The 14195-nt window shown below is 38.3% G+C and overlaps 1 protein-coding gene across 2 annotated transcripts in view; it reads left to right on the top strand.

Annotated features, from left to right (window-relative positions):
• Positions 1–14195, top strand: part of nbeab (neurobeachin b) — a 179904-nt gene that overhangs the window by 84280 nt on the left and 81429 nt on the right. Inside the window, exons 33-36 of one of the 2 annotated variants that reach the window (XM_037980314.1) lie at positions 3672–3733; positions 8541–8605; positions 10462–10570; positions 12390–12556. In XM_037980314.1, the coding sequence (XP_037836242.1) occupies positions 3672–3733; positions 8541–8605; positions 10462–10570; positions 12390–12556 (403 nt within the window). Of the gene's footprint in view, positions 1–3302; positions 3734–8540; positions 8606–10461; positions 10571–12389; positions 12557–14195 lie in introns of those variants that run through there. The other variant, XM_025005976.2, reaches the window with a different exon arrangement.

Below are 14195 nucleotides of genomic sequence, written 5' to 3'. Positions count from 1 at the left end.
AAAATTAAATGAAATAAACATTTGAAATATATGAGTTTGTATGTAATGTATGAATATAATATACAAGTTTCACTTTTTAAATGGAATTACTGAAATCAATCTACTTTTTCATGATATTCTAATTTTATGACCAGCACCTGTACTGTCAAAATTAGACTTCAGCTTTAATGACTTTAGAAAGTTAGATTTTTTTTCACATTGCAGTACTGCAGTCACATTACATCTAGCTACTGTGTTAACTGCTTTGGTTGCGCACAGTGTTTGCAGACGTATGTGTTCCTTCTTCTGCAGCCTTCTCTGATCTCTGCGTTTGTCTTCTGGCTCTTTGAAGGTTCTCTGTGCCCTCTTCTGGCCTCAGGTTGGCAGCATCTCAGAGTGCTGTTTGTGTCTAACCTCACAGAATTCATGCCTGCATATCTGGCACTTCTTGTCCCCAGACTTGCTTTGGCTTATATTCACAAGAACAAGCTAGTACTGCAGTCGGCACACACATGCGCCAGACTGTGTCTGCAAATGTTTCTTTGTGTGCCCACAGTGAAAAGTATGCATGTGGCCTTTTATCCTTTAACATCTAAGCCAAAAATGTTTTGATTTTTTTTTCTTTCTCAGTGTGATAGCATTTTTAAAAGTAAACTAATCATTATTAGTTTTAGAAATGTATGCAGAGAGTGAAAGCAGACTAACAAAATGATCTCCTGCAACATTATTCAAGTCCATTCATCCATCCATCTATTTTCTGCTGCTTATCCATGGTAGAGTTGTGAACGCAGGAGGTTTAGGAGGTCAGCCCAGGCATCCCTCTCCCCAGAGACACTCTCCGGCTCCTTCTGCAGGATCCTAAAGAGTTCCCAGGCCACAGAGAAAGCATAATTCCTCTTGCAAGTTCTGGGTCTGCCCCAGGGTCTTTGGGGAAAACCTTCAGAGGAAGGTGCCTTGGAGGCATTCTAATCAGATGCCGGAACCACCTCAACTGATACCTTTTGCTACAAAGGAGCAGTGGCTCTACTGCAACCTCATCATAGATGATGGAACTGCCCACCTCATCGTTAAGGCTGAGCCCAGACACCCCACAGAGGAGGTCCATTGTAGCTACTTGTATCCAAGTTTTGTCTTAGCTCCTCCTTCACCACAACAAACTGGACCAACGCCCTCAATACTATGGACAAGGACCCGCTCTACTAATCCATCTTCCACTCCATCCTACTATCACACATGAACAAGACTCATGCTTTCCTCTTCTTGAGACAGAATCTCACCACAGACCCAGTTGGAGATTTTCACCTTTCTCCACTTGAGAACCATGGCCTCAGAGGACCTGACTATTATCCCAGCAGCTTTACACTGCTATGAACTTCCCCAGTCATTACTTCACTAATTCCACATTATTTGATATAAGCAGTTACATCAAAGTGAAATTATGCTTCAAGTTCATCTTTGCAGAATTGCTAACTGCATCTTAAAAGCGGGAAAATTCCACTGACTTAAGTTTGCTAGCCAGGCCTTTTTCTTTGTACTCCTGGTTTATGTCATGCATATGTAAGAAGATGTGAAGGTGCCATACTTGTGCTTAGGCTACTTGCTCTATGTCAAAAAAGGGAAAAAAAAACAGGTAACATAGACTTGACAAGTGTGAATATGTCTGTTATCCTTTCACTCAAGGTCTGTCAGCAGACTGACCAAGCTGACAAACCAAAGCTGATCTCAGGCTGCAGACTGTAACCCCACAAACAAGGTTGTAGATAGACAGCTGGATCTTCAGCAGTCTTTACCTGATGTGTTTAACCCTGTCTACATTTGTGAAATGTACTTCATGACATGGGTTAGAGCAGGTTTAATTGAAATGATAATTACAGAGATTTTCTACTTGTATGCCTGTAGAATATTTAACCCTATTATTTAGCTCCAGGCTGTTGTAGTTGCAGTGTGTTTGTGCATGAGCTAATTTTGCTCTCCTCTCTCTGACTCTCTACTTTCCTTCCTGGCCCTTCCCAGGAACACAGTTGAAATACTGTGCTGCAGTGCAAAGGCGCTCCATTTACCAGTAATTACCAGCCATCCATCACTCCTTTGATTGCCTTGGGTCAAGCCCTCCTGTGCCCTGTGTGCCCCTTTCCTTCACCCTATCCCTTCACCCCCTTTTCAGATATGTGGTCAATGCAGCAATTATGTTGAGTGCACTCTGAGCGTCACACTTGGAGTTGGTGGGTAAGGGCTATGTGTGAACACTGCTGCTGTTGTGATGCCTGCCACTTGCTTCTCGCTGTCCCCTGAGTGGCCCAGCCTGCCGTCACATCACCCCACAATGCCACATTCACCCGTGCCTCAACCCTGCCCTGTTTACAGGAAAGGACTAGTAGGCTGTGTTTAAATAGAATGCATTTAGTTTGTCTACCAGCACAAGGCCAGGGTCAGTTGGCCACCTGACTCCTGTGTCAGACTGGACTGACTTATTGCTCGCATGTCACTGCTATAACAAGAGGTCAACTGCAGCACTCTGTGTACAAGCAAAGGGTCACATCCTCTCAGAGTATTTACAATATGTTCCTCAAGACAGTCATCATTCATAAACAAAAACAGATGGAGAAAACATACAATTATCCATCCATTCAGAGATAAGAATATTTTTATGCATTGTGTTTTTATATTCTGCACAATCTCCAAATGCAAACAAGGACCATGTACCTCCTTTTTTGTCATCTTTAAGTCAAATTCGTAAATGCATTATAGTATTCAACCAATCATAGTTTACAGGTTAATGAAGACATCTATTACTTTATTTATAATTTGTTGGTTTTTTAAAGTAGTTTATATTTAAAGGAATTTCAACCGTTTAAGGTATTACTGCAGTACTGATATTTTCAATTCTGATGTCAGTCATGCTTCTAAACATACATGTAAATCTAAAAAAAACATAAATGAATCTAAATAAGAACTGAAAATAATTTGAAGTTGGCATCAGTCTGCCAAGTTGAGATTTTTAAGAGATCATTCTTTGGTTGAAATTGAAAGCACATTATCTTCTCATTTATAATAAAAATCTAAAATTTTGATTAGGTTATCACCACTCATTGACTTCCTTTGGAAAACAAAAGCAGGTGTGTCGTATTGACTTTTACTCCACCTAGCCTATCATTAGTCCTTGAGAGTTGCTTTCGCTGCTTATTGCACCTCTTGTGATTCTCACCAGGTGCAGCAGGAAGGTGCAGAATATAAAACCAGTTGCAAGCTCTGTTTCTACAAATGAGCTTTTCACACCTGCCCATGTTTCATTAGAGAGTTGTCTGCTTCAGTGGCTCACAGTCTGCAGAACTCAGGATGGGGAAGAAGCTGTGAATATCTTCTGTGAGCATGTGGAATGTGTGAATACAGACGTGTAGACATGATTGTGTGAAATGTGCTCATTTGTTACAGATGTTGTTTGTTTTTTTTTTTTTTTCTTTTTTCATGGTAATCTGGAAACAAAGTTTGAGTGTTACCGTTTTTGCTTTAAATTGGACTATCCTATGCAGTACCGGTGCTCCACTTTTTACAAAATTTATCTTTAAGATGCAAGATTTTCTGCCTTATGAAGAGATGTAGTAACTAGATTATACTAAAAAACATTTTGTCTGAAACATATAAGGCTAACATGTATGGCTGATATCTATTCTTTTCATTTTGTCTCTCGATAGGTTTAGTATGTATGAAGTCAAGCACCTCAGTGGTAGAGCTCGTGATGCTGCTTTGTTCTCAGGTGAGTTTTTTTACTTTTTATTTTCCTTGCGTCGGACAATTTTACTTTTTTAGTTTCTTTTTTCCAAAACAAAACTGATTTGTCTTGATCTTTGCCTAATATTTAAGCATTAATGTCTGCCGCAGCAAGGCCGAGGCAGGAATGATAATGTTTTTGCCCATGTGTGCACATGTATCTGTATGTCTGTAACCAAAATATCTCATGACCCTCTGAAAATTTTTTTAATGAAGGTTGCAGATATTAATCTTTGGATGTACATCTACAACTGATCAACTTTCAGAGCTAACTCAATTTAAGATAGCTGCCACATCCAACTGACATTCAAAACACAAAAATGGCTATAACTCAGCTAATTTTACAAATATTAACCTAAACATTTGTGTGGTAGTAGCTGATACTGATCTCAACATATAGTCTGAGCCAAGTCAACTCTGTGTGTCAGTTAGCAAAAAAATATTTCATGAACCACTGAACAGAAATTATCTCAAGTTTCAGGGAGAAAAAACAAACATTGAATATACCTCTACATCTGATTACTTATTGGAACCAGCCCAATTTAAGATGGCTACCACAGCCAGCTGACCTTAATAAATAAAAATATGGCTGTAATTCTGTCAATTTTGCAAATATTATGTTAAAGTTTGCTATGGCTGTAGCTAAGAGTCATTCACAAAACATACATCAAATGCTACTAATTGCACAAGGTCTTTGTTAAGGGTTTAGCATTAACTGTTGGAGCTAACCCTGTTTGTGTATTAGCAAAATATATCATGAACGACTTGACAGATTTCATTGAAACTTTCAAAAATTACTCTTTCAATGTACATTTAACCATTGGAGTCAGTTCAATTCAAAATGGCCACCACAGGGAAATGACATGAGCCAACACAAAAATGGCTTTAACTTAGTAAATTTTACAGATGAGGTGGAATTTGATGTGGTAGTAGCTGAGAGTCATTTACAAACCATACTGAGTGTGGCATCTTGTGAAGTCCCATGAGATTGCACAAAATGTTATTTTCCATGATTAGCCAAAAAGGCTACAACTGTGTCATTTCTTAACATACGATCTTAGTTTAAAGCTCCAGCATGAATGGCTATGGATGATATGCATTCCTTCAAGGAATGCCAGGCATTTACTTTAGTTAGCTTTCCTTTAGCACACCATCCAAGCCAGTGAGATATACATACAGCTTCCCGACAATCCATGATTTTCTTACTACACCCTGCAGCAATAATTCCAAACCCTCCTCCAGAGAATGAGCCCCACCTCGTGTCCCTGCTAGTGACTGATCACCTCTGAGCTGACCCTCTGAATCCCTTGTTAAGTCCATGTTTTAGAGAAGGTCAGAGCCCTGATGTAGCAGAACAGGAGATATTTAACATACCTTCTGTCAGCCCATCAGTCTTGCGTCAGGGGTGCATAAGGAAGCCATTACTTGGTGCCTCTTTGTGGATCCAGACTGCGGGACTAGAGACTGGAGGAGTTGAATCGCCACTGTGCGCTCCATGGTATCCACAGTCCAAAGTGCACTTCAGCAGGGAGCTCAGTCTGTTATATGGAGGCTATTATTCAAGGGCTTTTCCCTAAAAAAAATGTACATAAATGGTGCACCAAGCATTGAGTTATTGTTGCTCTTCTGATGATTTTTTATTTTATTTGAATACACAACTTTGTTCTGCTTCTCAGTCTGTAGAGTGTCTATGAGAAGTTGTCTTTTCCAGCGCTGAGATTTATTGCAGATGAGAGCATCAGCATGCTGTTAAAGCCCTGAGTCCCCCCCTCCCACCCCTTTACACAGATAGCATTACCAAGGCTCCAGAGGTTCCTGCCATTAGGGGCTCTAGGGATGAAACCCAGGCTGAGATATTGATCAGATCATGAGACCTTGAAACTGGACTATATAGCTTAGAGTCTACAGCCTTTCAAATAGAGGCAAGCCATTACTTTACCTCCTAATTATCTTCTATCTATAATCAGTCTACTTATATTACTAACTAACATGATTTAAAATTATATAATGCAATCATGGATACATTTATTCAGTTTCTTTTGGGGGGGTTTGTGACTCTGGATCAAGCTTCCGGCCTTTTGCCAGAGTCTGAATAAAAGTGTCTCTTGTCAAGACACAAAACCCCAGTTTATCTCTAATGCATTAATAGTTTTGTGATTGTGTGGATGGTAAAAAATATGGCTCAGCCTGTAAGAGACTGTATAGACCAAGAAGTACTGTAAGAATGTGTTTTACTGGTCTGTTTTAGCCTTGCAGAGTGTTTTGAGTGCATAGAACGTGTCTAAAAAAGCAGCTCATTTATCACTTTATATCTGTTCTATATTTATGTATATATATATATATATATATATATATATATCAAGATCAGACATGGCATTTATTTTGACATGCAATTGCACTGCAGTATGGTCCTAACTGATTGATATCTTTGAAGGCATCTCAGGTGACTTTCAAAAGCACAGCAAGTTTTCCTAAATGCAGGGTGAGGCTGGGATGACATCACTATGACATACCAACTTTGACACGTTCCTTACATATTTCCGCATTAATGTTTTAAGACAGCCAGGAGGGCATTTAGCTGACCTTTAGTCCCCCACTGTTTTGTGAACTGTCAGTTTTATGAATAAATTAGTGCTAATGATCTGACTTTTCTTATTTATGCATACTAATCACAGCAATCATCGTGTGGCTGGGCTCGGCTGCAGACACTGTGTGTCTCTCCTCAGCCTGGGCAGCTGAATGAAAAGGTCAAGCTGCTCTGTTTCTTGTAACAGCTTAAACATATAAGGGGGGATCCAGAGTGGAGTCACAGAGATTTACTGATGGAAGGCCTCCAGATGTGGAGAGTATAACAGAGTGAAGCCGAGCAGATAAAAGCAAAGGCCCCTGCATACTGACAGGTTGGATTGAAACACCACAAATACTTAGTGCCCTGCTGAATTTCAGGAAGATGAAAGTGGAAGGAGAGTGATACTTCTAAAGACCTGAAAGTTGCTCGCTTGGATGCGAGATTTGGGATTTTAAGTGTAGTTTTTCAAAGCTACAATGAAGAGTAGCACTATTTGCTGCCCTGAGTGCACATTATCGGTGGAGGTTGAATATTTCCTTATATATTTCAAAAGATTCACCTGCTCTTTAGCATTTACTTGAGGCAAATTAAGAGTTTCTCTGAGGACTAAAAACACTCAAAATTGAAGCATTAAAACATCACTTTTTATATTTAGGCTACTAAAAAAATTTTCATATAACCAGAGGTGCTGCATTCTGGTAGTGGGCCTAATTCCCTTCAAATAGGTAGAAGAGCACTTTGTGTGCATGTGTGTTTATCTCAACAATCAAAGGCAGCCTTCACTGGGAATTCAGCTCTCCAGTAAAAATACAAAAAGTAGAGAGCCTCTGAAGTGTTATCTCAGCTGTCAACAAGCGTTCCTTAGACAAGATAACAAATTTGACTAGTTTTTGCCTTACTTCCACTGACCTGCCGCCACTTTCCCGGCATTTCCCCGAGTGACATGTCTGCCTTGATATCCATATTTATTTTTGTCACGTGAGTGTGGTGAAAGTGAAACTGTATGTGATCCCTGTCCAAATCAACAACAGCCTCTTTCTAGGCAGATACTGTAGCTGAAGAAAAGAGGTCAGGGAGAACATTTGGAGCCCAGATGCTCAGCAGTTTGCCAGCACCGTTTCTCTGGCTTAATGCATCGTGGGGTCAGACTGTGTAGTCTTGCATGAACTGGTATGTGTCAGTCATGACAACTGTTCACAAAAGCATTTGCCCATACATAATAATGTCAGTGCCAGTTATTCTGCTGTACACAAGAATGGCTGCTTACCTTGTTCAGACATGGAGAATAAGCAGCGTCTGTCACTGTTTTGCATCTACTATTTTTTTATATCCCCATATGTGCTTTCAGTTGGAAATAGAAAAGATAAAAGTCACTGATTATTAGGAATGTCTAATGGTTTCTTATAGGTGCATACCCTTGAATTACACACCAGAAGCCTCTGGGACCCCTAAGCTTTTTTTCTTTTTAAATTTTATTTTCCCCCCCGTTTTCCCACTTCTTTTGAACTGTGGCCTTCTCTGTTTTCCCTTCCATTTGCACCTCACTGAGGTTACAGGAGAGCTGAATTTCCCACAGTGAAAGGCGCGCTCTCAAACTGCTTTTTAATCATTTCCAGAGCATGTTGTGAGACAGCAAGTGCTGGCACTCCGGCCCATGGCTTGGATCTGTTCCAGGCGCACACTTCAGGGCTCACTGAGCCTGCTCAGTAATCTGTCACTGTACGGGATGGAGGAAATAGCTGTATTTAAGCGAGAGGATACAGTTTCATCCCACAATTACATCTCTCCTGTGTTTACAGATCTTTTCACAGAGGAAGAAAGGATGGTCTCACATGTAGTGCAGAATTTCAGCTTTTTATAGCATTCACTTTTTTCCTCAAAGGATGTAGCAACTAAATGATTTCTTTACCTACTTGAATTACAAGCAGTGAGATATAATCCTAATTATAATTTTAGAATGGAATATGTTTGGTGAAATCGGATTTTTGTTATTTTTGTTAGTTACATATTGGATCAAAACAGTATTTTAGGTTGTATTTTAGCTTTCTGCATACTTTGCAAAACTGTTTACTAATTCATTATTATTATTATTATTATTATTATTATTATTATTATTATTATTATTATTATTATTATTATTATTATTATTATTATTATTATTTGGGTTCTGCTTGCTTTTGCTAGGCTTGTTTTCAGTAATGCATTGCAAATTCTTTTATTTCAGGAGTGGCAAAACTCCATTCAGAAGAATGCTGGCCTAGCTTTCATAGAGCTCATCAATGAAGGAAGGTAATACATTTGTTCTCTGTAATCTAAGAGGTGAAATCACAGTGCTTGGCCATAGTTTTAGACCTTTGTTATCAGTAGGTGTAATGTGTCTGTGTCTGCCTGGCTGCCATTAAAAGCATGTTGTACTAATTTTGACTTAATTTTGATTTAGGAATAACAACAGAAGAGTGCAGACAGTCTCTTGTCTGCCACTGTCTGTTTTACTGTGCTTCTTTCTTTCCCTTCCTTTCTTTGTTTGGGTGTGGCCAGGCTCAGAGTTTTCTGAGCAGATCATGGGCAGCTCAGCCTCCATGCCCATCTGCTGACCCATCTGGCCCTTCTTCCTGTATGCCCAGGCTCTTGCTCTAGTCCAGATAGGTTTCTGGGTCTCCTGCTGGCCCTAGAACAAAGAGCTTCAGTCAGTGGGGCCACACGGCGCTGTCCAGGGTACTGCTGACAGACATGATCTTCTAATCTTACCCAAGTCTTATTTAAACCTTCTCTGCCTAACTAGACAGATCTGAAGGGTACTGCCTTGTAAATCTGTTTGCCTTACAAGGCGTGGCTGACACAGACATTGTTTTTGCTGTATTTGCAACAACACATGGAGCAACTATGTGTGCTGTTTCTCTGTTTAATATTGCAGCTGTTCAAATGCCAAACCACTATCAAACACACTAAAGATGCCCTAATTGGGTGGGGTAGGGGGATTTTTTTTCCCAAGATTTGATCAGATCTCCAGTTCTGAAACATTGTAAACATTAAGAGAGATTTTTTTTTTTTTTTTTTTTTGTGGCAGCTTATGCTATATACTTTTATAGTACCAAATAAAAGCACATGCTTGTATTTTTACATGTGCTTTGTTCTCTAATTTATTTGCTTTTACAAATTTAAGTTTACAAGACAACAAACTGTGGAACAAACTGAACAATGAAGAAATAAGTTTTTAACAAATTTAAGATTGCCTGTGATGGTAAAACCATTTTTCAAAATGGTTATATAAATGTGTGTTTTCTTCTTCACACTTTAAGAAGACACAGATTTATTTGACTTTATCAATTAGCAGGTTCTTAATTGTTTGTGTTTTTGTTTATTTTATTTTATTTTTTGTCTGTTTTATTTTGCCTGAAAATGCAATACAAAACTGTGGTAAATAACAAGCACATCTATTGTTTCTGTCTCTAAACATGACTTGTCAACTTGTTTTCTTTTCTATTTTTGGTTTCAAAACAAGGCTTCATGCTGTCAGCTTCTCTGTTTGAACTGTGAACTTCTGTCTGTTAATGAGTGCTTGTCATCAGTAAGAAAGTAACAGCAGCTGATAAATGCAGCCTCCAGATTACTGATTTTCTTTGGGACTGAAGACAAAGCTGCAATATGTTTCATGCACTGGAGAGGAACGAGGGCTGTTTTAATTAAGACAGAGGTAAATTACATGCCTTAATGGTCTGTAAAAAGGCATGTAATTTACACAATATCTTGAGTCTTTTCAGTTATTTAAGAAACTAGAATTTAAATTGGAGTGAGGGCAAAAGTCACAAATCCTCTATGGTCTGTCAACCTTCTCAAACACAGAGAAACTATGTAAATGTTTAAGGTAATTTTAAAGTTTCAGTTAAGTTTTAGTGCTCTAATAACACACTGTTCCTTCCTTCAAGCCACAGAAGGATTTGTCACCAACCTGCAGCTTTCCAACACAAACTAATGATGCTGATAATTTGTCTGCTCTTGTTGCTCAATTCTAACAACCCATGATGTTTACTCCATCTGGATTTCATTTCAGCAGATCATAACCAAGAAAATTTTTGTATTTTCCTGTAATTCGTATTTTTGAAAAAACTTAGGTGTGTACTGCATTTAACTTTGCACTGTTAAAGGTTGCTGTGCCACGCCATGAAGGACCACATAGTTCGCGTTGCCAATGAGGCTGAATTCATCCTCAACAGACAGAGAGCAGAAGACGTCCACAAACATGCAGAGTTTGAGGTATCTACTGTGACGTCTTTTATTTGATCTAAAATTAAGTAATAAAATTGTAGGAAAATTATTTTTTGCATGACATCACACCAAATAGGCTTATAATTTTTTATGGTACCATGGTATATCACTGGTTTTTCTATTGAAAAATTTTCCATCTGCTATGAAAATAGAATTTGTCAATCTTCTAATTGGGTCCAAACAAATCCTATTAGTGTAAAACATTCAAGCGTATGGGCTCAGTAATATTTCTCTGTCCCTATGAGGATTACCCCCCAACCCTTACAATTTATGTATAAAGGAGCATAATTATTGGTAGCTAGGGGATGTCCAAGCAATATTAATTTAGGACTTTGATATGAACATTTACCAACCAACTCTAGGGGTAACTGTCTCTCCATTAACCCTACTGCTTTCAAACATACCATTTTTTTTTAAATATTTTAAATATAAAATTTAAACTGTAGTTTAATTTTATAGAGTTAAAAAAATGTCAAATATATGTATTACAGTCAACAGATAGTTTTCAAAATTTACAAAAAGAAAAAGTTGATTAAAATTGGTGAACTTTTTTTTTTTGAATTGTAGCAAGCCAGAATGTGTTTGATGCACACACTTCATTCACCTTTGTTAACAGCTTGTACATGTGAGGAATGATGCGTTTCTTATCTGGGAAAAACAGCCATCCTCAAACAGCTGCTTGATATACAGTTCTTGAGCATCCTTGACCTGCTAGATAAACTGGAAGAGACGGCTAGATATGCAGTGTCAAGAGACTGCAGAGGTGGAGGGGGTGGCGTACCTGGCCCTATCCGTTCTGTCTGCCAACTCCAGACAGCTTACACTTTTCATCCAGGTCTGACGTTACTTTATTACCCACTCTCCAAGATTGAAGATTCAGGACGCAGATAAGACATTTTTACAATTAACTTGGTGTCAAGGAGAAGCGTCATATGCTTTAAAGTGATAAATAATGTTTGATATTTGTCACAGCATCACGTGGTAATGTGAGATGACAAGAAGAGATTGAGTTATCTGCTTTATGAGGAATATAGTGAAGTATAATATCTGACAGAATTCAAATTTAAAGCAGGAAATTCAATTAACTTGCAGCTTCTGTTAGTAAATTAGATTGTGAATATTAGCTAGAGTTCCCTGAGGGTGGACTAGTAAGACAATCTTGTTTTAGCAGCAAAGAAAGGCTCATGTCCTCAGTTTATGTTCAGCCTCCACCTGACACAATTCAGTTGCACTTACATCCAGAAAGGTTCTAACTAATATATATATATATATATATATACATATATATATTTAAATTTATACAATTGTTTTTACACATTTATTGCCAAAATATTTTCTTATTGTAAAATTTTTAGAATAAACAGTCACATTTCAAAGAAAAATTCAGCATTTATTGATGGTTCTGCAGTGTAGCTTTGTAACCCTTCATAGACTTTCTTTGTAGAACTACTGGAGGTTTTTTTTCCTGTCCACTAATAGTTTCATCCACAGCTACCTAGCAGGGAACATCATCTGTCTGCAGTTTGGAAATGAACTGCCTTCATCCGCTTGCCATGATTTACTACATTCCTCCAAGGGAGCAGAAATGCATCTCTCAGCTGTCCACTAATATCTTTATGCACTCAAGTGTGGTGAATGAAGCCATAACATTCCTCAGTGTGACAAATACTCTATTAGTGGAAATATATTATTTTGACTTTATTCAAAAAACATTCTTAAATGCTATTACTGCAATGTAAAGCATGTCTCCCATAAAATCTATAAATGTATGACGGATTCACACTGTTTTTCTTTGTTTCCAAATTAGTCCAGCTGTGCCCAATATGCAGCTGAAAGAAAAGAAGAAGAGAAGATCTGTGATCACCTGATCAATGCTGCTAAACACAGAGATCATGTAACAGCCAACCAGTTAAAGCAGAAAATTGTCAACATCCTCACCAACAAGCACGGTGCCTGGGGCACACCAGGCCAGAGGTAAGACTTTACAAATAAACTAGTTCCATTTCAGACCAGAGTGGGGCATGTTAGGTCTTTACTGTGAACCAGGACTGTGGAGAGTCGAGTCCAACCTTCTGGATAAAAGTTACCTGTTCACAGTGTTCTTTAGGCAATGGATAGGACCACCAGTTAATGTCATTTTCCCAGCATCCAATAGGGTCAGCGATCAGGTCAGCAAACACAATTACAGTTTGGAGTGGTTAAATCCCTCGGGGACAGTTGATTGGCCAACATACTTGGGTGGAAGAGGGGGGTTGGGGTGTTTCCGCAGTATTGTCCGAGCCTTCTTTGACCCTCCCAGAAACACAGCACAGCACCTGGTGGTAGTCACAGCGTTCCCCATGAGCCTTGTTAGGATAACCGGTGGCTCCCCTGCTTGTCCACCCTCATTTGTTTCAACATGGTCACACAGAGTTCAGTTTGGTTATTTCATTTTGAGAATAAAGTCCAGAAACTCCTGAAAGCTGTTATTTTCTATCTTAAATCCTATTTGCAGTTGCCACAAAAACATTGTTTGTAACTACATTTCTGTTTCAAGAAAATGTATCAACCATTTCTATTGAGCTTGTTTTTCTAAAGATTTTTATAACAGTAAAAACTGCTTTTGTCTATTTTATTCCCATCCAAATTGTGTTTCCTGCCATTGTTTATTTTGTCATTTTTAAAAGGCAATTAGATGTTTTATGAGACAGTTAATGCATTACAAATGATTTCAAAATGACCCTCCAAAACAGAATTTGTACAAAACCTAACAGTTAATACGTATTAGTTTGGCTGTGAGTAAGAGGGATGCAGAATGTGAGTACAGATTTTCCTAAAACCGGCTGAATCTTAACAACCCATAAAAATGTACTGGATTGAATTCAGGGCTCTTGTTCAAATATTTATGGAGCCCTTCTGAGAGGCATAGCATTTGCATTGAAACAAAAGGTTATTGAGCGTGGGCGCATTGTAAATGATACAACAAAACTTCCAACAAATTCAAATTTAATGGTAACCTGCTGGTGAAGAAAAATGATGCAATATGCTCCCAAGCTCAAGGCAGTGTTGCAGTTCAGCAGCTTATTCTTATTCACTGCTACATTAACTTTCCCATTTATGCTGCCCTTGTAAAATATAAAGCCCCCAGGCTTTGTAATGTGGCTCTGTGTGTGTGTGTGTGTGTGTGTGTGTGTGGTGGGGTGCAAACAAAAAGAGAGAGACAAAGCCTTTTTCTTGGTATAGTTTGTTTTCATTCTTATACACAGAAATTGTTTTAACTTTAATTTCTGAGTTTATCCTGGAGACACTCCAAAAGATATTTGTCATTAGGATAGAATAAATTACAAACTACATTATTCTTTGGAAGGCAGTTGATAGAAATTAGTGTGACTAGTTTGTATTTGTTTATTTTTATTAGTGTGTTTGCAACTGCTCACAATATATGGCAAAAATTAGATTTATTTTTTTTGTTTTCTGTAAACTTAACATTTGCAGTTTTCATCTTTTAGAGCTTATTTATTTTTCAGCTGTTTTTCTTATTGTAGCGAACAACATTAGAAAATAGTGTTACAGTACATATGTCAACAGCTGCTACAAGGTAATAATCTGTCCAAGGCTTGAAAACAGCTGCTCC

The sequence above is a fragment of the Kryptolebias marmoratus genome, linkage group LG2 (assembly GCF_001649575.2).
Source record: "Kryptolebias marmoratus isolate JLee-2015 linkage group LG2, ASM164957v2, whole genome shotgun sequence".
Classification (NCBI taxonomy): Eukaryota; Metazoa; Chordata; class Actinopteri; order Cyprinodontiformes; family Rivulidae; genus Kryptolebias; species Kryptolebias marmoratus.
Note: the sequence above shows the minus strand (reverse complement) of the source record. Positions and strands in the feature narration are given on the sequence as shown.